This window comes from Colobus angolensis, unplaced genomic scaffold (assembly GCF_000951035.1).
Source record: "Colobus angolensis palliatus isolate OR3802 unplaced genomic scaffold, Cang.pa_1.0 Scaffold181, whole genome shotgun sequence".
Lineage (NCBI taxonomy): Eukaryota > Metazoa > Chordata > Mammalia > Primates > Cercopithecidae > Colobus > Colobus angolensis.
The window spans coordinates 994,907-1,017,043 of NW_012114944.1; the positions used below are offsets into that span (position 1 = coordinate 994,907).

General features: G+C 39.0%; 1 protein-coding gene across 10 annotated transcripts in view; it reads left to right on the top strand.

The window, feature by feature from the left end:
• MELK (maternal embryonic leucine zipper kinase) overlaps nucleotides 1-18,834 on the top strand; it is a 119,649-nt gene extending 100,815 nt beyond the window's left edge. For all 10 annotated transcript variants that reach the window (XM_011939412.1, XM_011939416.1, XM_011939417.1 and 7 more), the window contains 5 exons: nucleotides 6,512-6,743; nucleotides 10,823-10,919; nucleotides 11,970-12,138; nucleotides 15,987-16,090; nucleotides 18,312-18,834. In XM_011939412.1, the coding sequence (XP_011794802.1) occupies nucleotides 6,512-6,743; nucleotides 10,823-10,919; nucleotides 11,970-12,138; nucleotides 15,987-16,090; nucleotides 18,312-18,489 (780 nt within the window). In that variant the 3' untranslated portion in view covers nucleotides 18,490-18,834. The remainder of the gene's footprint in view (nucleotides 1-6,511; nucleotides 6,744-10,822; nucleotides 10,920-11,969; nucleotides 12,139-15,986; nucleotides 16,091-18,311) is intronic.
• The last annotated feature ends 3,303 nt before the right edge of the window (nucleotides 18,835-22,137 follow it).

Below are 22,137 nucleotides of genomic sequence, written 5' to 3' on the forward strand. Positions count from 1 at the left end.
TTTTTAACACAGAGGCTCGCTCTATCACCCAGGCTGGAGTGCACTGTGTGATCTCTGCTCACTGCAACCTCTGCCTCCTGGGTTCAAGCGATTCTCCTGTCTCAGCCTCCTAAGTAGCTGGGATTACAGGCACCTGCCATTGCCTGGCTAATTTTTTTTGTTTTGTTTTGTTTTGTTTTTGTATTTTTGTAAAATGGGGCTTCACCAAGTTGGCCAGGCTGGTCTTGAACTCCTGACCTAAGGTGATCTGCCTGCCTCGGCCTCCCAAAGTGCTGGGATTACAGGCATGAGCCACCGTGCCCGGCCATACTTTTTCACTTCTTTGCATGTATATGTCTTGTAATTGTTGAAAACTAGACATTTAAAATAATATAATGTGGCAGCTCTGGTAATCAGATTTATCCCCTCCTCAGGATTTGGTATTATTGCTGATTGTTGTTATTGTTTAGTGACTTTTCTGAACTAATTCTGTAAAGTCATTTAGGTCAGTGTTGGGCTACATTTATGATGATAGTCCATGAAATTATAATACCATATTTTTACTATACCTTTTCTCTGCTCAGTTAGCATGGTGATCAGCTAATGCTTGGCGAGGTTTCCTTAGATGCCTGGAATCAATATGTCTCTCAGTCTTTGTGCCAGCTCTGTGTACATGTGGGGTATGCCTTCAGCTTTCAGCCAGGCAGCCGACAACTCTGCCTTAGATTTCACTTCCTATTTGTATAGAACCTCACGGTCAGCTTGAGGTGAGATCTTAGATCCTTCCAAAGTGTGGCTTTTTTTTTTTTTTTGAGATAGAGTTTCACTCTTGTTGCCCAGGCTGGAGTGCAATGGCGCGATCTCAGCTAACTACAATCTTTGCCATCTGGGTTCAAGTGATTCTCCTGCCTCAGCCTCCCAAGGAACTGGGATTACAGGCATGTGCCACAACACCTGGTGGCTAACTTTGTATTTTTAGTAGAGACGAGGTTTCACTATGTTGGTCAGGCTGGTCTTGAACTCCTGACCTCAAGTGATCCACCTGCCTCATCCTCCCAAAGTGCTGGGATTACAGGCATGAGCCACCATGCCCAGCCCCTTCTAAAGTCTTTCCTGAGCAAATACACAGCCCTCGGTATGAGCACATCCTATACATGTACATTGGGCTTATAGATTCCCTGGTATATTTTGGAGCTTTTCTAAGTCACTGTGGACATCTTATTCTCCAACTTTTTCTTTTCAGCATTTTTGTTAGTCTATTGTCATCACCAGCTGTTACCCACTGCTTCGGCGGCAGTAGCTGGGACTGCAGGCGTGCGCCACCATGCCCAGCTAATTTTTACAAAATTATTTTGTAGAGACAGGGTCTCAATATTTTGCCCAGGCTGGTCTCAAACTCCTGAACTCAAGAGATCCACCCGCCTTGGCCTCCCAAAGTGCTGGGATTACAGGCATGAACCACTGTGCCTGGCACCTCTAAATCTTTTTAACAGATGCCGCTGGGGAAAAGGCTTTTCACACTGGGCAGGCTCTGAGTAAGGTCAAATGAAGACAGCTTTCAGGCCAGGTGCGGTGGCTCACGCCTGTAATCCCAGCACTTTGGGAGGTCAAGGTGGATGTATCACCTGAGGTCGGGAGTTCAAGACCTACCTGACCAACATGGAGAAACCTCGTCTCTACTAAAAATACAAAATTAGCCATGTGTGGTGGCGCATGCCTATAATCCCAGCTACTCGGGAGGCTGAGACAGGAGAATTGCTTGAACCTGGGAGGCGGAGTTTGTGGTGAGCTGAGTTGGCGCCATTGCACTCCAGCCTGAGCACCAAAAGCAAAACTCCATCTCAAATAAATAACAAACAAAGAATTAGAAAAGACAGCTTTCATAGTAGGGTCTTCTAAGGAACTACTGGCCAGGCTAAATAATGACAATTTTCCGAGCATAAAGCTTTGAAGGAGCTTCAGCCTGTTCTGCCCCTTCCAGTGGCTCCTAGGTTGCTGTTTTTTGTCATGATTGTGGGCTGTGAGTTTCTTTTTTTTTTTTTTTTTTGAGATGGAGTCTGGCTGTGTCGCCCAGGCTGGAGTGCAGTGGCGCGATCTCGGCTCACTGCAAGCTCCGCCTCCCGGGTTCATGCCATTCTCCCGCCTCAGCCTCCGAGTAGCTGGGACTACAGGCGCCCGCCACCACGCCCGGCTAATTTTTTGTATTTTTAGTAGAGACGGGGTTTCACCGTGTTAGCCAAGATGGTCTCGATCTCCTGACCTCGTGATCCGCCCGCCTCGGCCTCCCAAAGTGCTGGGATTACAGGCTTGGGCCACCGCGCCCGGCCGAGTTTCTAAGACTATTATAGAGCTGGAGAGAGGGGAATGGGGATAGGTAGGACAAATTAAAACACCTCAAAGCTCACTGTTTCTACTTAGCTGTTTTCTATGAATAAATGCTGTGATCCTTGGCTAATACACAGAGTTCTGAAAGAAAAGTGGTATACTTTGTTTATGGATAGGGAGATTTGAAGGTATAGATCTCATTTTTTCCCCAAAATGAATTTTAAATTTAATGTAATCTCAACTTTTCAGTGGATGTAAAATAAGTCAAAATGATTCTAAAATGTATGTGGAAATACAAAGGGGCAAGAATAACTAAATCATGCCTAAAGAATAAGAAGATGGGAGGAAACTGGTTAACCTGATACAAGAACTATTATAAAATTAAAGAAATTAAGATTTCCTTAATAAATAAAACAATGAAACAAAACAATGAAACCTTTCATACCTTGTATTTAGGTATGTCTCTTTAAAAATAACATAGTTAAGCTGGGCGCGGTGGCTCACGCCTGTAATCCCAGCACTTTGGGAGGCCAAGGCTGGCGGATCACGAGGTCAGGAGATCGAGACCATCCAGGCTAACACAGTGAAACTCTGTCTCTACTAAAAAATACAAAAAATTAGCCAGGCGTGGTGGCGGGCACCTGTAGTCCCAGCTACTTGGGAGGCTGAGACAGGAGGATGGCATGAACCCAGGAGGCGGAGCTTGCAGTGAGCCGAAATCGCGCCACTGCACTCCAGCCTGGACGACAGAGCAAGACTCCGTCTCCAAAAATAAATAAATAAATAAATAACATAGCTAGATTTGGTATGCAAACTGAAAATCTGTCTTTTGAATTGAGAGCTTACCCACCTTATATTTATTTTTATTATGGATTTATTTATTATATATCTTTCATTTTTTGTTTCCTATTTGTCTTTTTCTGTATTCTCCCTTATTTCTTATTTTTTTGATGTTTTCCCCTCACATTTTATTGGTTTCTATTTGATTCATATTCTTTTAATATTTACTCTAAGTGTTTAATATATTTAGCCAAATATAAAGTGAGTGTATTTTTTTTTTTTTTTTTTTTGAGATGGAATCTTGCTCTGTTGCCCAGGCTTGAGTGCAATGGCATGATCTCGGCTCACTGCAACCTCTGCCTCCTGGGTTGTAGTGATTCTCTTGCCTCAGCCTCCTGAGTAGCTAGGTTTACAGACACCCGCCACCATGTCCGGCTAATTTTTGTATTTTTAGGAGTGACAGGGTTTCACCATGTTGGCCAGGCTGGTCTTGAACTCCTGACCTCAGGTGATCCACCTGTCTCAGCCTCCCAAAGTGCTGGGATTACAGGTGTGAGCCACTGCACCCGGCTGTGAATCTGTATCTTTACTTTCCTTCTAAACAATATGAAGGCATTAGAATCTCTGATTACCCCTCCTGGATTACATGCTATTGCTATTGATGTGTCCAGTGTATTAGCTCTTGAATGTTTTTAGCTTTTTATTTTGAAATATTTATGGATTCACAGGATGTTATTGAAGATATTATTGTACTTTCTTCTTGCTTCTATTGTTGCTATTGAAAAACTAACCTCAGTCTAGCACCTTATTAGTTCATCTGTCTTTTCTCTCTGGCCCCTTTTAGGGCCATCTCTTTGCGTTTGGTCTTCTGCAGCTTCACTGTTAGGGCTACAGCATTGCACACCTCCAGGGAGCACACCATCTGAGTGGTGTCTCTGTGGATAGTGTCCTTTACAGTTGTATAATCTGGTAAGTAGAGATGTGGATTTCTTTTATGTATCCTGTTTATGATTCATCATGCTTTCTATGTATGGGGATTTGTATTTTTAATCAAATTTGGAAAATTTATTGAATAATATATTGCTTTTTCTTTTTCCTTTTTTTTTTTCTTTTTTTTTTTGAGACAGAGTTTCTTTCTCATTGCCCAGGCTAGAGTGCAGTGGTGCGATGTCGGCTCACTGCAACCTCTGCCTCCCAGGTTCAAGCGATTTTCCTGCCTCAGCCTCCCGAGTAGCTGGGATTACAGGTGCCTGTCCCCATGCCCAGCTAATTTTTGTATTATTAGAAGAAACGGGGTTTCACTGTGTTGGCCAGGCTGGTCTTGAACTCCTGACCTCAGGTGATCTCGTGCCTTGGCCTCCCAAAGTGCTGGGATTAGAGGTGTGAGCCAGCACGCCCAGTGTGCTTTTTCTTAAAAACAATATTTATATACATTTGTAGGGTACAAGTACAGTTTTCTTACCTGCATAGTGGTCAAGTGAAAGGTTTTAAGGTGTCACCTGAATAATGTACATCGGACCCCTTAAGTAATTTCTCATCACCTACCCCCTCCCATCTCCTCACCCTTCCAAGTCTACATCTTCTGTCATTCCACTCTCTACATTCATGTGTACGCCTTTTTTTAGCCCCCACTTATGAGTGAGAACATGCAATATGTGTCATTCTGTGTCTGGCTTGTTTCACTAAGATAACCTCCACTTCCATCCACCTTGCTGCAAAAGATAGGATTTCATTCTTTTTTATGGTTGAATAGTATTCTTTCTCTCTCTCTCTCTCTCTCTCTCTCTGTCTCTGTCTCTGTCTCTGTCTCTCTCTCTCACATTTCCTTTATCCAGTCATCCGTTGATGGACACTTGGGTTGATTTTGTATCTCTGCTACTGTGAGTAAGTACTGTGATAAATATACAAGTGCAGGTATCTTTTTGATGTACTGATTTCTTTTCCTTTGGGAAAAGAAGTAGAGGGAATTGCTGCTTTTGCGTTGTCCATATTATCTATCTCTGCAACTTAGAATAGCCTTATGTTGGACTGACTTTATTTCATTTTCTGTTTCCTTAAACCCTCTTTCATGTATCTCATATCTTTTTCTCTCTTGAGTACATTCAGAGTAATTTCAGATTTATATTTCTATTCAAATGTCTCTATTTCCTTTATTCTGTTATTTGGCATGTGCATTGAACTTTTCATTTTTATCATGTTTTTATTTCTAGAAGTTTTTATTTTTCAAATCTATTTGAACAGTTTTGGTAGTCTTGTTCTTTTCTCATGTTTTTGTTTCGCTATTTTAAACATGCAAACATACTTATTTATGTTCTGTATTTGGTAATTTTAATATCTGAAATCTTTATGCTCATAGTGCTTGTGTCTTTTGGAATTTCTTATGTAGGTTTATTTTTCTTTGAACTCTATGGGAATTATCTGAGGCTTGGGTTAAGGGCTTGAGTTGGGTTGGACTGAAGCTTTTCTTTCAGGTAGGAGTTGTGCTTGCTTCTACCAGGTTCCTTAGGCACAACCAGCCTAGGACTACTTTAAGTTAAATTTAGGCGTGAGGTTTCTGGGACCATGCAGGTTGTATTAATTTGGACCTTTATTTATTTGAAGACTGGCCTGTGTTTACTTACAAATTATTAAAAGAAGCTTCATTTTTCTCCTCCCTCAGAACCAAGACCAAGACACTCTTTTTTCTTGCCTATTCCCTTTGAAGAGCAGATTTATATTTAACTCAGCCTTTCATTATAGTTATAGCCCTTCCTGGCTTTACATGGGAGCTTTGGATCTATCTCACCACCTTGCAGAGCCCAAGGCTTCTGTGGCTGTAGAAACACAAGCTGTAGGTTATCAGAGATAGAAGATAGATGCCCTTAGGGCAGCAGAGGGTTTCAGCCTTGGTTACACCTTTGGATTCATTCTCAGGTTTTTAGTTTGGCCTCTCAGGATTTTCCTTACTCTCTTGCAAGCTCAACCATAAATTTAAAAGGATTAAAAAGTATTTTTTATCCAACATTTCTGTTAGTTTAACATGTTTTTTCTGCCCTAATTGCTGACTAAACTTTTTTTTTTTTGGTATATATCAGAGGCAAGCCGTGACTATCTATAGATTATGCCATAATGCTATAATCTATCTAGGTATGGAAAGCATTTCTTAGCAATTGATTTGTGGCCATTCACAATATTGCCTAGGATCTGAGTATGTATATACACTCAACCTGTATCATATTGAAAATTACTGTCAATAGAACAGACAAAAGTGATCTACATGTATTAAAGAAAACTATATATTTTCAAATTTCCTAATATTGTCAATAATACCTTTTGATAATTCATTTTAATAAATAGTACAAGGCAGTTTGCAAATGATTAAGGAATGTTGTAAAGAAATTGACTTTTCTTCAGTGTGCTTTATCAAGTAACTTTTTTTTTTTTCCAGTTTACCAAGTATTGGACAGAATCAAATGGGGTGGAATCTAAATCATTAACTCCAGCCTTATACAGAACACCTGCAAATAAATTAAAGAACAAAGAAAATGTATATATTCCTAAGTCTGCTGTAAAGAATGAAGAGTACTTTATGTTTCCTGAGCCAAAGACTCCAGTTAATAAGAACCAGCATAAGAGAGAAATACTCACTACACCAAATCGTTACACTACACCCTCAAAAGGTATTTGCTAAGTGAATTAAGCAGTAAGAAGTTTCATTTTTCTTACCACATTAAGTAAACATATAGCAGGTCAGAAGTGACTAGCATTGCTTTCAGGAATTTCTAGAAGTCAAGCTGCTTTTCTATCATGTCGTTTGCATTAGTTGAAATGAAAGCATATTTGTCCATTTCATTTTCTTCTCAAATGATACCGAGTTTTTCCTCTTTTTCACATTTATAAAATTGAATCATAGATCGTAGGATATCAAAGCTGAAAGACAAGTTAGAGTTCATTTGATCCAACTCCCTTTTTCTCAACTAAGATACCTGAGACTCAGAAGGAGTGAAGTGATTTGTCCGAGGTCATATACCCAGGTTTAGACCTCGCACGCCCCTTTACCCTGACTTACGACTCAAGCTGACGCCTCCATCGAGCCTTTACTTATCTGGAGCTCCAGTTCTGGTGTCTGGTCCTGTTCTGCCCTATGGTATTACTGCCTGTCCTTAACAGACAGGGTGAATCTGTGATGCCCTTCCAGATATCTGTCTTTGTCCAGTTATTACAACTTCCTCATTTCCCTTGGTTTCCTCTTCAGTTTAGTCATCACCAGTTATTTAAACCATTTCCTTTATGATACTTCACTGTTTTGGTTGCTGGTCTCATCTGGACACATTCTATTTGGTCAGTCTGCCTCTTAGAATACAGCGCCTAGAACTAAACTGAGTTTTCTAGACTGGGTCTCACTACGATAGGGTGGTAAGTGTCATGACAGTAGAGACTCTCTGCCTTGTTTATTGCAGCATGGCATGGTCTGTAGTAGGAGCCATACCTGTCTGGTACATTGTACATAGTACTAGGCCTGATGCCTACTACATAATAGGGGCCATATTTATGTAATGAAATAATAAGAACCCAAAGGAATTTTATTTATGGTGATCTTGTTTGTGTCACTTTAAAAAATGTTACCTAAACTTTATTAGCCTTTTTTCCCCCAGCAATTGTGACCTTCTCTAGTTTTAAGATTCTAACAGGCCGGGCGCTGTGGCTCAAGCCTGTAATCCCAGCACTTTGGGAGGCCGAGACAGGTGGATCACGAGATCAGGAGATCGAGACCATCCTGGCTAACATGGTGAAACCCCGTCTCTACTAAGAAAATACAAAAAAACCAGCTGGGCGAGGTGGCGGGCGCCTGTAGTCCCAGCTACTCGGGAGGCTGAGGCAGGAGAATGGCGTAAACCCAGGAGGTGGAGCTTGCAGTGAGCTGAGATCCAGCCACTGCACTCCAGCCTGGGCGACAGAGCGAGACTCCGTCTCAAAAAAAAAAAGAAAAAAAAAGATTCTAACAAACCTAAACTCTGGAGCATTGCCATGTGAACTGCTGTGAAACTACATCCTACCTTTGTGCTTCTAGTTTACTAATGCAGCTTGTAGCTGGTTTGAGGCATTAACTTCTTATCTATAAAGATATTACGGAAGACTTTGCCAGAATATTTGCTAGAAGTCCCATTTTTATGTTAATGACATTTTCCGTTTCATCAACTCAAATAACACTTTCCCCCCAAAATGTGAGGCCAGTTTGGTGTCCTGATGTGTGTGTGTGTGTGTGTGTGTGTGTGTGTGTGTGTGAGATGGTGGGTGGGGGGGCGGTGGCGCTTCCTGTGGTGGTTATGAGAATTCAGTGAGATAGCCTCTACCCTGCAATGGTAGCTTGCTATTGCATTCTTTCCCAATGAAAGGGTCTCTTTCTGTTCTTTCTCTACTGTAAATACAATACCCTCTGTGAATCATGGGATTGGGCAGGGAGATAAAATGGACCTCAGCTCACCTTAGCTCATTCAAGGCCTTTTTTTTTTTTTTTTTTTTTTTTTTTTCTTTCTTTTTCTTTTTTTTTTTTTTATTTCTTTGAGACAGAGTCTCGCTCTGTTGCCCAGGCTGGAGTGCAGTGGTGTGATCTCGGCTCACTGCAGCCTCTGCCTCCTGGGTTCAAGCAGTCCTCCTGCCTCAGCCTCCCTAGTAGCTGGGATTATAGGCGCCTGCCACCACGCTCGGCTAATTTTCGTATTTTTAGTGGAGACGGGGTTTCACCATATTGGTCAGACTGGTCTCGAACTCCTGACCTCAGGTAATCCGCCTGCTTCAGCCTCCCAAATTTCTGGGATCATAGCTGTGAGCCACTGTGCCCGGCCCAGGGCTTTTTTATTTAAAAAAATTTTAGTGCCATAATCCCTTCCATTATTGACATTTTTTACTTTTTGTGTAACTCTGAAGGTTTTACAGTGTGGGTAGTTTGGAATTTATTTTACAATCTTGAAATATTATCAGTTGACATATGTTGTCATGACGAGAAAGATTATGTTGGTCAAAGCTATTAGTATTGGTCTTTTCTCTTTAAACACAAGAGCCACTTAAGGAAGCAAGTGGCTGAAGCCATGATTGCTAGCTTCCATTGGCGCTTTTCTCCTTTCCTTTTCCTTTTCCTTTTCCTTTCTCTTTTCCTTTTCCTTTTCCTTTCTCTTTCTCTTTTTCTTTTTTTTGAGACAGAGTTTCACTCTTGTTGCCCAGGCTGGAGTGCAGTGGCGTGATCTTGGCTCACTGCAACCTTCGCCTCCCAGTTTCAAGCAATTCTCCTGTCTCAGCCTCCTGAGTAGCTGGGTAGCTGGGATTACAGGTGCACACCACCATGCCCAGTTAATTTTTTGTATTTTTAGTAGAGATGGGGTTTCAACATGTTGGGCAGGCTGCTCTCGAACTCTTGACCTCAGGTGATCCACCCGCCTTGGCCTCCCAAAGTGCTAGGATTACTTTGGGATGAGTAATCCCAAAGTAAATTTGGGGTGAGTCCACCATGCCCAGCCCTGCATTTTACTTTCATTGTGAGTTATTTTTGACATAAATATTAATTTCATTTTTATCCCTCCTATACAATGCAGGCATTGGCAGTTTGTTGAAGGTCAGTTCTGTATGGTGATAGATACTGTGTGTATACAAAGATGAAAACTGTTTTTATAGATCTTTCTGATTGCTCTTATTTTCTTGTTCTTGTGCAAAGTGAGAGTATAGCCAAATAGTCATAAACAAAACCAAGCCCCTAATCTCTTTTACAAATTTTGATATTTTGTCTTTGTTTTTATAGTGTGAATATTATCTCTAAAGGGTATAAAACTTTTAGATCATGAGCTAATCAGCATAACCAGATTTGTTAGTACAAATTTGTCACAAACTATCTGGAATGCAAATACCCTACTTAGAATAAAACATAAAATTCTGGAACAGAGAATATAAAAAAAATCAAAGCTTACATCTTTTTTTTTTTTTTTTTTTTTGAGATGAAGTCTCACTCTGTCTTCCAGGCTGGAGTGCAATGGTGTGATCTTGGCTCACTGCAACATCCGCCTACTGGGTTCAAGGGATTCTTCTGCTTCAGCCTCCCAAGTGGCTGGGATTACAGGTGCCCGCCACCAGGCCCGGCTAATTTTTTTTGTATCTTTAGTAGAGATGGGGTTTCACCATGTTGGCCAGGCTGGTCTTGAACTCCTGACCTCATGATCTGCCCTCCTCAGCCTCCCAAAGTGCTGGGATTACAGGCGTGAGCCACCGTGCCTGGCCAAAGCTTATATCTCTTTAATAACTTATGTCAAGCTTTCACAGGGGTCTGTTCTTTTTGCCTAACATGAGTTGAATCGGGCTATGAATTGAATTAACACCTTTTACTATTAGATCAATTGAAAGCATAAATTGGGCCCTTGTATAAATACAGATTGACTTTTATTTTTAGAAAAAAAATCAGTAATTATGAGATTTGTATTTATATGATCTGTTTAGATTTCTCGTATGTTGTTTATAATAAAATTAAAAGCATGGCCTCAATTCGCGGTGAAGAAAAAAAAGAAGAGCCACACATACAAGGCAAAATGATTTTGTTTTTATTATAAATCACATGGAAACATTTCTTGAAAGAATTAGAGCCTTTGACATCACAGGTCAAGTGATTATACTATTTCTGAGTCAATAATGTGATACACGCATTATTATTAATAATAGAAATTTCAGAACCATAGTATGTGCTGCATATGGATTGTGTTTGTTCTGTTTCTAATAGCTAGAAACCAGTGCCTGAAAGAAACTCCAATTAAAATGCCAGTAAATTCAACAGGAACAGACAAGTTAATGACAGGTGTCATTAGCCCTGAGAGACGGTAAGTGTTTGATTTTCTTAGGTTCTAATCTTTAGTGTATGTAACCAGATTTCCTTTTTCATAGATTAATAGACCTGATTAAGGTAAATCATCACATAGATTCTGTTGGAGAGTAGGAATATCTGTTTATATGTGGATGACCTGTGACCATTCCTGGACATGTAGCCACTGCCTTCCTCATGGGGTAGAATTGTGAAACTGATCAGCAGTAGGACGGCACCTTAAGTATAACAGGCTGGCAAGACAGCGGCCCTCACCCCAGCCAACTAGTTGCCTCTCTCAGGCCCATCTTACCCTTCTCTGAGGCCAGTGAAATGTAGATATCCACTAACAGATTGTAGTCCTCCCAAATTGTAAAGATACTCACTGTTGTTTCAAAGAAAATCTCTGTATGAAAAGTTCTGCAGCATAGGTAACCCTTCAAGTTGCTATTCTTTTATAGCAGTTTCTTAAAGGCATTGTCTATTTTAGAGACAACTGGGAGAATTAGAATGTGAACAGGGTATTAGATATTATAGAATTATTATTAATTTATTGATGTGATAATGGTATCATCTTTATGGAAGACAACATCCTTATTCACTGGAGATGTATACTGAAGTGTTTCAGAGTAAAGTGTCATGATATCTTCAGATGAGTTACTTTCAGATGGCTTAGCAAATAAGTAAATTTAATGTATTACCTATATACATTAATGTATTATCTATATCCATACAGAAAGCAAATGTGGCAAAATATGAACAATTGTTGAATCTAGGAGGATATGCCGGTGTTCACTGTACTCTTCTTTGAACTTTTCTATATATATGACATTTTTTAAAAAGGAAGGGGATAAATAGTTTTGCTGAGTGGCAGTTGCCTGGTGGAAGGGTGAGAGCTCCTGTCCAGGAGGAAATGGCTTTGGTGCTTCCTGATGAGGAGAGAGGTGATCTGGCCCTGGCATACCTGAATGAGGCACCCTAATGTGTATGAAGGGACAAAAGTTCGCCCTTGCAGACCCCACAGGCCGGAGGCCCAGCTCTACTCATGCCTTTTTTGTTTTTTTTACAGGTGCCGCTCAGTGGAACTGGATCTCAACCAAGCACATATGGAGGAGACTCCAAAAAGAAAGGGAGCCAAAGTGTTTGGAAGCCTTGAAAGGGGGTTGGATAAGGTTATCACTGTGCTCACCAGGAGCAAAAGGAAGGGCTGTGCCAGAGACGGGCCCAGAAGACTAAAGGTAAGCAGGCTGGAATTCTTTCATATGGATTTCAGAAGCTCACTGCTAATGGACTGTTGTTTTTTTTTTTTTAAAGGTACTGAATGAATTTATTAGTGTTTTTTTATTTGAGTATTTATTCACTTAGTTAATATATGTTTTTTGAGCAACTAAAATATGTATGTTACTGTGCAGTCAGTAAATAGATACAGTCACTCCCTTCAAGGAGCAAACAGCTGTCATTCAAATATTCAAGAGCAGTTGGAGGGATTAGTCACAGGGGCAACATGGAGGTGAGGAAGCAGGGGGCACAGATGGAGAACGGAGAGCTGCCTTAAGGAGGGGGACTTGAGCTTAGTTGTGTCCCTGATTCATGGATACTTTGTAGGTCCTCATGAAATATTTGAATGCATGGGAAGATAATTGGAACTTTGAGTGTGGTGTGTGTCAGGAAAACAGTGAGTGACAAGTGGGGAAGGTAGGCTGGAAGGGCCTCAAGGCCTGGCTAAAAAGGTGTGGATCTTATTTAATAGACCCAGTATGCTTTAAAAGGGTTAATGTGTCACCGGTGTGGACAATATATTTGGTCAAGGAAGGAAAGGAAAAATAAACTATTAGTTGATATAAAGTACTTTCTATTCTCTTGGATTCTCTCTGAGTATTCATTCAAACACCTAATGAATACATGTTTGTTGGTGGAAGGGGAGTAATTAAGAGGTAAAGGGACAAATGAGACACAGCTCGTGTCCTTGAGGAATTCTTAGGCTGGCTGTGAAAACAGGCTGGGATGTTGTTCTGACACACTGGGCTCAGTGCTATAGTGAAAACACGTTCCAAGAGGTGTGGGCCCAGAGCTGGGGAGAAGATGGTAGTGTGCCCGTCATTTGGGGACTGGGTCTGTGTTTAGTTTTTGCACTGAGACTCTCATAATGAGCAAATCTGGGTGGTGAAGGAAGGAAAATGCTGAGCTATTGGGCAGAAGGGTGTTTCAGAGGAGAATGTTCTGAGATCTCATTTGTGTTCTGTCTTAAAGTGGAATAAGATAGGATTTATCCACTAGCAGTCATTGCCTTGAACTTTGTAGTGTGCTGAGAAGTTTACATTACATACGGCTATTTATTAGGCATATTTTATTCTTTTGTTTTGAAATTTCTCTGGTTGGAGATAGTTAAGTATTTCAAGCACTGACACTGGGATTTAAAAAAACCATAGTACCATTGCACTGAAAAATGTTAGATAAAATTAAGGAAACTAGTTCAACCATATATATGTATATATACATTATTGAGAAGCTAAGCAGTTACCAAATACTAATGGATAATGTTCTAAAAATGGTCACTTATGTAAATATTTTGGAACCTGAATGCATTTTTCAATAGAAACTATTGTGGTATTAGTTGGCTTTCTAGGGAGTTCTCCAGTACTTCCAGAATGTAGGAGAAAAACCACAAGATTGGGAATGAGAAGACCTGGGTTCTGGCTCCAGCTTCGTACTATATAGCTTTGATAAATCATTTTATTCCTGATCTCCTCAGTTTCTTCATTTGTAAAATCTGGAAAAATGCCTACCCTGGCAACCTCACAGGGCTGAGATGTAGAAACAAGACTCTACATATGGGATGCTACGTGGCGTATTAAATGCTTTATTAGTATAAGGTGGTATTTCCAATATCAAGGATTACTATCAGTGTTGAGCACTTTATCCCCCCATGTATAGGCCCATGGTCTATAATTAGCAGAGTCCTAAGATCAAAAACTTTAACTTTAGATCTTTAACACTTTTTATTGTTTTTAAGTTTTTGCAAAATTGAAGGACTTTCTTTGGGAAATTAACCTTATTTTTTTCCACCAACTTCAAATACTATACTAAAAACTATACACTTACCAGAAGAGCTGCAAGGATAGTAGAAATAATACCTTAGTTTTTTAAGATAGCAAATCATATGTAGTTATGTCCTCTTTTAGGAAGCAGTCTATTAAAAATCCAAAATTTAAATAGATAAATTAGGATTCATTCTTTATTTTACCAAAGCAGTAATTTATATTGTGATTTGAAGGTGTTCAGTTTATTATTAATATCATCTTGACAGAGCCAATTTAGTTTGGTGAAAAGAGTACTGGCTCAGGAACCAAGAAAGAGAGGGTCCCTTCGTTTACACTCAGTTTCATGACGTTTGCTATATGGGTGTATTGTGTGCACTATTATTTATCTGGTATTTTTCTTTATGTTGACTCTCCTTTAACAAATAGATTTATAGAAATATAACTGATATATAATAAACTTGCACATATTTTATTTTATTTGTTGTTAATTTTTTGAGGCAGAGTCTTGCTCTGCTGCCTAGGCTGCAGTGCAATGGCATGATCATAGCTCACTGCAGCCTCGACCTCCTGGGCTCAAGCCATCCTCCTGCCTCAGTCTCCTGAGTAGCTGGGACATGTGCCACCACACTTGGCTAAGTCTTAATTTTTTGTAGAGACAAGGTCTCACTATGTTACCCAGGCTGGTCTTGAACTCCTGAGCTTAAGTAATCCTCCTGCCTTGGCTTCCCAAAGTGCTGGGATTACAGTCATGAGCCACCACACCTGGCCAACTGTGCATATTTTAAAGTACAATTAATATGCTTTGGCATTATATATAACATCTGTGAAACCATTACCACAATCAAGATAATTTTTTAAAACTCAAGTTTATTTAAAAGGAAACATATATCTTTAGGGTTTTTTTTTTGTTGTTAATTATGTTTTCTAAATCAGATGGGAACAAATACATATGTAATACAAGTATGTTTTCTAAATCAGATGGAAACAAATACATATTTAAAACTCAAATTTATTTAAAAGGAAACATATATCTTTAGGGTTTTTTTTGTTGTTAATTATGTTTTCTAAATCAGATGGGAACAAATACATATGTAGTACAAGTATGTTTTCTAAATCAGATGGAAACAAATACATATTTAAAAATATTTATCCATGTGCCACCCAGAATTACCTTGTCTATCTTGTATATCTTATATCACACTATGAGAAGCACTACCTTAAGAAACTTATATCTCTTCTTTGGGCAATAGGTTCTTATTTTGAAAAGTTGGATACTTTTTTTCCTCAGCATTTTATTTATACAATGAACTCAAACCTGAAAGATATAGAAACTAAGGTTTTGTTTGACAGTGAAGGTACTTACCAGAAAGGGAAGGATTTTTGTGTGTCCAGGACCCACTAAAACAGTGCCTAGCACATAGTAAATATTCAAAAAATAGTTGGTGAATGAATGAAGGATAAATATCAATTAGGAATGAAATTATCTCAGAGAATTAGGCTCTCAGTCAATGAGAAAAAATAATATGACATTACTTTTTTAAAGGAATACCTGTTACATTTATTTCCTCATAGAACTGTCATAAATTCAGCTCCTGGAACTCTATAATATTCTTTAAATAATCCAGAAAGAATTAAGGAAACATATCCAACTAGGTACAAAGCAAACTTTGGTGTTTATCTTTCTGTGGTATACATTTCAGGACTGTTAATGTCTCTTAAAATAGTGTGGGAAGGGGAAAACAAGCACAGCTCAAACAGTTAGATGGATGCTCTTTAATATTTATTTCTTTAAAAGGATTAGTAGGAGAGGAAGATGAAAGTATGAAAAGGAAGCTATGGGTGTGGTTACTAATAACCATCATTTCTCCAAGCTTTCCCAGTGTGCCATGAACTCACTAAGAGTTGACTGTAAATTCCTTTGGTATTTTTCAGGAAATAGTTCCATTTGAAATGGTACTATATTGAGGAGTTTTGGAACTCTTGATCTGGTGTGATAGTCTTTGTGTTGATGTAAAAATTTACTTCTCTTCTTTTTCTTTTTTAAGCTTCACTATAATGTGACTACAACTAGATTAGTGAATCCAGATCAACTCTTGAATGAAATAATGTCTATCCTTCCAAAGAAGCATGTTGACTTTGTACAAAAGGGGTAAGAAGCACATTTACAAGCTGTTGCATTTATTACTTAATGTCTTTTGGACTTTGAGAAAATAGGGGTTGGTTGGGTGCTGTGGCTTATGCCTGTAATGCCAGCACTTTGGGAGGCTGAGGTGGGCAGATCACTTGAGGCTAGGAGTTCAAGTTCAGCCTGGCCAACCTGGAGAAACCCCATCTCTACTGAAAATACAAACAAATTAGCTGGGCATGGTGGCGCATGCCTGTAGTTCCAGCTGCTTGGGAGGCTGAGGCATGAGAATCACTTGAACCCGGGAGTGGAGGCTGCAATGACCTGAGATCACACCACTGTACTCCAGCATGGGTGACAGAGCGAGACTCTGTCTCAAAAAAAAAGAGAAAATAGGAGTTGATCTCCCCACCCCTGTGCTTTAGAAAAAATATATTTCTCCCACCTCATTCCAAAAGCTTTTAAGGTAGTGTTATTGCTTATAATTTATTCTCTTTTGTTTGGTTCAAGCTATAAAAGTTTTAGAAGCATAGATATTGTTCCACTTTCAAAGTTAGACTTTTTATTTCAAAATAGGAAAATTCAAAATTCTTCTGGCTTTCTTGTAGATCCTCTATTTTCCTTTGATTTTCTGCTTTACAATAGTATTTATAAATTATAATTAAATTTGTGAGACATTTCAAACAAATCAGGGATTTATATAGAATCCTTCTCTTCCATTACTGGCTGTTTTTCAGGGCTGGATTTTCAGTGCTTTAGGAAGTTTTTTCACCTTATATCTCTCCTTTTGAAGGAATTGCCATCAAAAGCTCCTTGGTTATGATCTCCTGGTCTCAATAGCCAGGCCTCTTCTAGTTACCCAAGATGGCCATATTTCTAAGCATTTCCATTCAATTATTTCCCTTTAAAATTTCCTTATTAAAGCAGCCAGTAGAGACACGCATGGATTTAAACAGGTAAATAGAATAGTCAATATAGAGTAAGATTTTAAGAAACATTCTTGTACAGATATAATTTTACTTTTTACTTACCTGTAAATGTTGGCAAGCATTCCTTCTATGAACCCTGGCATTCCTCTCAGGCTTCATTAGAACACATCTCTCCCACTCTGATCTCTTCTTCATGCTCTGGGCATATCTCTGTCACAGGCCTCTCAATGATCTGTTAGATCTAACATGTGACTAAATTGTTCTATGCCTCATCTTCCTGTCAAGAATTTTAACTACAGGGTGCTCCTTTTGGCATTTCTGATGTTGACTGCTTATTTTTGAGAGATCAAGCCTCTTTCCCAAAACACATGACTAAGTTACTAAGAAAAAGAATATTTTGGTACATAATGGTATGAAACAGAAAAAAGTGCGTAACAGAAACAATGTAACTTCTCCACAAATCTGCGGAACAGCACCTAATCAGGAACCCTTAAGTATTTAGGGAATTGAAACTTAAAATCAGTTCTATTTATTGAAGATTAGTAAGACAAAACTCTAAAATAGAATGTAAACTAATTAAAAATTATATACATGAATGAATTAAATTTATCCAACTTTTCAGGGTCATACATATGTCTTAAGATGAGTTTCAGGCTTCATTTTGACTGGGCCTTTCCATTCTCAGAGTAGATAATGCGGCAGTTCTAATTATAAATGCTACACATTTCAGTTATGGGAATATATCATTTCCTTGGGCTTTTTCTTCTGCTTTTCTTTCTGCCATAAAGTGATGTGATGATCATAACCTCTTATTACTAATTAGAAAAACCTCAAAAACACATGCCTTTCTGACAGGTTAGTGGTTTCAGCTGTATTTATATGAAAGACAGAAGTTTCTGACAATGCTCACACATACGAAATATTATCTTTCTTGCACTTTCCTTTGTTGTGAATGTTGTGGAAATGCCCAGTGTTTGCGGATTACACTGTTGAAAGGGTTACGTAAAGAATGCCAGATTTCTTGAGCATGAATGGCATGTATAGCTATGAAACAGGGGCTTTTCTTTGGAGCAAGGGAGAATTCTAATAAAGCCTTTTCATGTTTATTCTTAGGATCCTGGTTCAGTTTCTGGGAAAACACCAGTCATACTCTATTACTAAAGCATAGTTAGGTCATTTGGAAACTGTAAACAGTAATCCTTTGCTTAATATGAAATAATGGTTCATTTCCTCCACTGGCCTCCTAGAGGCTTAGAAAACTCTTATACAGAATATGGTTCTCCTACTAACTAGCTTCTTATCTTGTTTTTTTGCAGTTATACACTGAAGTGTCAAACACAGTCAGATTTTGGCAAAGTGACAATGCAATTTGAACTAGAAGTGTGCCAGCTTCAAAAACCGGATGTGGTGGGTATCAGGAGGCAGCGGCTTAAGGGCGATGCCTGGGTTTACAAGAGATTAGTGGAAGACATCCTATCTAGCTGCAAGGTATAATTGATGGATTCTTCCATCCTGCCGGATGAGTGTGGGTGTGATACAGCCTACATAAAGACTGTTACGATCGCTTTGATTTTAAAGTTCATTGAAACTACCAACTTGTTTCTAAAGAGCTATCTTAAGACCAATATCTTTTTGTTTTTAAACAAAAGATTATTTTGTGGATGAATCTAAGTCAAGCCCATCTGTCATTATCTGTTACTGTCTTTTTTAATCATGTGGTTTTGTATATTAATAATTGTTGACTTTCTTAGATTCACTTCCATATGTGAATGTAAGCTCTTAACTATGTCTCTTTTTAATTTGTAATTTCTTTCTGAAATAAAACCATTTGTGAATATAGCAGGCTTCTCTTCTTTGTATTTGATTTTGATCCAAATAAAACCTCAAATGGTTTCCTGACTATTAAGTAGAGACTATTTGGAGTATGTTTTATCTGTTATCAAATATGCCTTGGGCAGAAAAACAGATAAGAATTCATTTGCATAATTTTTTCCTGTCTCTGATTTAAGTAGGATTTATTGAGATCGTTAACTAAGTCACAGCTGTGGTTACCAGAGTTAAACAACACATTTAATATGTTGAATAAAAGAGTATTGACTTCAGTAAGTATATTTGGTCAACAAATGATAAGTATCCAAACTATGAACCCCCCCTGAAATGTTACTTTATAGTAATTTCCCTAAGTCTTGATGTTGGCCCCAAATTTGTATTTTTATTTCATTTTGTTGGTCTCTAAAGGCTAGAACTCAAGTTATATTGGTATGGATTTCGCCAATTAAACTAGTTGGAGAAAAAATAGCACTCCTTCTGGTCAGTAGTGAAGGGAATGTTTTGTCATTCATTTATTCAATAAATGTTTACTAAGTACTTACAAGCATTAGGTCCTCAGGCTGAAGCTGCTACTGTCTAGTAAACCCAAGGATTTCAGGTCTGTTAGCAGTGACAGATGTATTTGTAGCATAGCGGGACTGACTCACTTTGCATGGAGTTAGAAATGAATTCTTGAAAGAAACAGCATTTGTCATTGAAGGATATATAGGAGTTCAGCAGAAAGAGAAGAGTGAGGAGTGTGACTTTTTTCTTTTCTTTTCTTTTCTTTTTTCCAAGACTCAGTCTCACTCTCCCAGGCTGGAGTGCAGTAGCGTGATCTCAGCTCACTGCAGCCTCGACCTCCTGGGCTCAAGCAGTCTTCCTGCTTCAGCCTCCCAAGTAGCTGGTAGTACGGGCATGTGTCACCACACCCAGCAAATTTTTTAAATTTTTTGTACAGACAGGGTCTCACTATGCAGCCCAGGCTGATCTCAAAACTCTTGATCTCAAGCAGTCCTGGGTCCCACTTCAGCCTTCCAGAGTGCTGGGATTACAGGCATGAGCCACCACCCCAGCTTGGGACATGACATTTTTGAGAGAACAATATGTGCAAAGACAGGGAATTATAAAATGTCATTATGTGTTTGGGGTAGAAGCAAAAGATTGTGGAAGCGGGAAATGACAGTAGATGAGTATCAAAGTTTAGATGGAAGTAAGTCATGAAAGTACTTGAATGCCCCATTAAAATAAGTGTTTTGGCAAAGGAGAGCTGTTAAAGGATTTTTAATTTTTTAGCAACAGCTTTATTGCGATGTAATTCATATGTCATAAGATCTACGCCTTTAAAGCCTGTACAATTCATTGGGGTTTTAAAAGTATATTCAGTCCGGGCGCCATGGCTTATGCTTGTAATCTCAGCACTTTGGGAGGCCGAGGTGGGTGGATCACCTGAGGTCAGGAGTTTGAGACCAGCCTGGCCAACATGGTGAAACCCCGTCTCCACTAAAAACACAAAAAAGTATCCAGGTGTGGTGGCATGTGGCTGTAATTCTACCTACTTGGGAGGCAGAGACAGGAAAATCACTTGAACCTGAGAGGCGGAGGTTGCAGTGTGCCAAGATTGTGCCACTGCACTCCAGCCTGGGTGACAGTGAAACTCCGTCTCAAAAAAAATAAAAGTATATTCATAGTTGTGCAACCATCACCACAATGTCATTTTAGAACATTTTTATTATCTCAAAAAGAAGCCCCATACCTGTTAGCGGTCACTCCCCTTTCCCCACCCCGCAAGCCCCTGGCCACCACTTACCTACTTTCTCTTTCTATGAATTTGACTGGTGTGGGCATGTCATATAAATGGAATCATACAATATAAGACCTTTGGGGTTTAGTTACTTTTACTTAGCATAACATTTTCAAGATTCGTAATGTTGTAGCATATATTAGTACTTCCTTTTATAGCTGAATAATATTCCATTGTATGGATATATCACTATGTATCACTTGATAGACATTTGGATTGTTTCCACTTGGCTATTATGAATGCTGATGTGAATGCTTGTATATAAACAACTTTTGTGTGGACATATGTTTTCATTTCTCTTGTATGCATACCTAGGAGTGGAATTGCTGGGTCATTTAACATTTTGAGAAACTATCAAACTGTTTTTCCAAAGCCACTGCACCATTTTATGATCCCACTAGTGATGTATGAGGGTTCTAACTTTTCCGCATTCTATCAAACACTTGTTATCTGTCTTTTTAATTTTAGTCATCCTAGTGGGTGTGAAGTGGTATGTCATTGTGGTTTTGATTGTCTTTTCCCTAATGATTAATGATATAGAGCAGCTTTTAATATGCTTTTAGCCATTTGTGTATCTTTCTTGGAGAAATGTCTATTCAGATCCTTTGCACATTTTAAATTGGATTCTGTTTTTATTGTTGAATTGTAAGAGTTCTTTATATATTCTAGATATGTCTGTTACCAGATATATGATAATATATATGATATATGATATGCAAATGTTTTTTCCATTCTGTGGGCTTAACTTTCTTTTTTTTTTTTGAGATGGAGTCTCGATCTGTCACCCAGGCTGGAGTGCAGTGGCCAGATCTCAGCTCACTGCAAGCTCCGCCTCCCGGGTTTACGCCATTCTCCTGCCTCTACAGGCGCCCGCCACGTCGCCCGGCTAGTTTTTTGTATTTTTTAGTAGAGACGGGGTTTCACCGTGTTAGCCAGGATGGTCTCGATCTCCTGACCTCATGATCTGCCCATCTCGGCCTCCCAAGGTGCTGGGATTACAGGCTTGAGCCACCGCGCCCGGCCGGGCTTAACTTTCTTGATCGTGTATTTTGAAGAACAAAAGTTTTTAATTTTCTGAAGTCCAATTTACCTATTTTTATAAAATATAAAAGTATGATTAATTTTTCCCTATGGGAAGTGGTGTGGTTTGAAATAGTGATTCTCAAAAGTTTTTGACCACTAGCCATAGCAAGAAACAAGTACATGTGATGGAAGCACTTGTAGTGCACTAGTAGTGTCTATCTCATTTGCTTTTAATTTACGTTTTCCTAATGACTTTAGGATCCATCACATATAAACATATATGAAGCACTGCTTCGCCTTACTGTAAGTGACAGCATATTCCATTTTCTCTTATAAATGTCTAGTCTGACAATTGTAATCTTTAAATTGAAGTTCTTTAGTACATTTACTTTAAAATCCTTTGGGGGGGGGATCAGGCTTATTGAGATATAATTTACATACAGTGGAATTGATACTCTTTTTAGGTGTACACTTTGATGAGTTTCGATGAATATATGTAGTTGTGT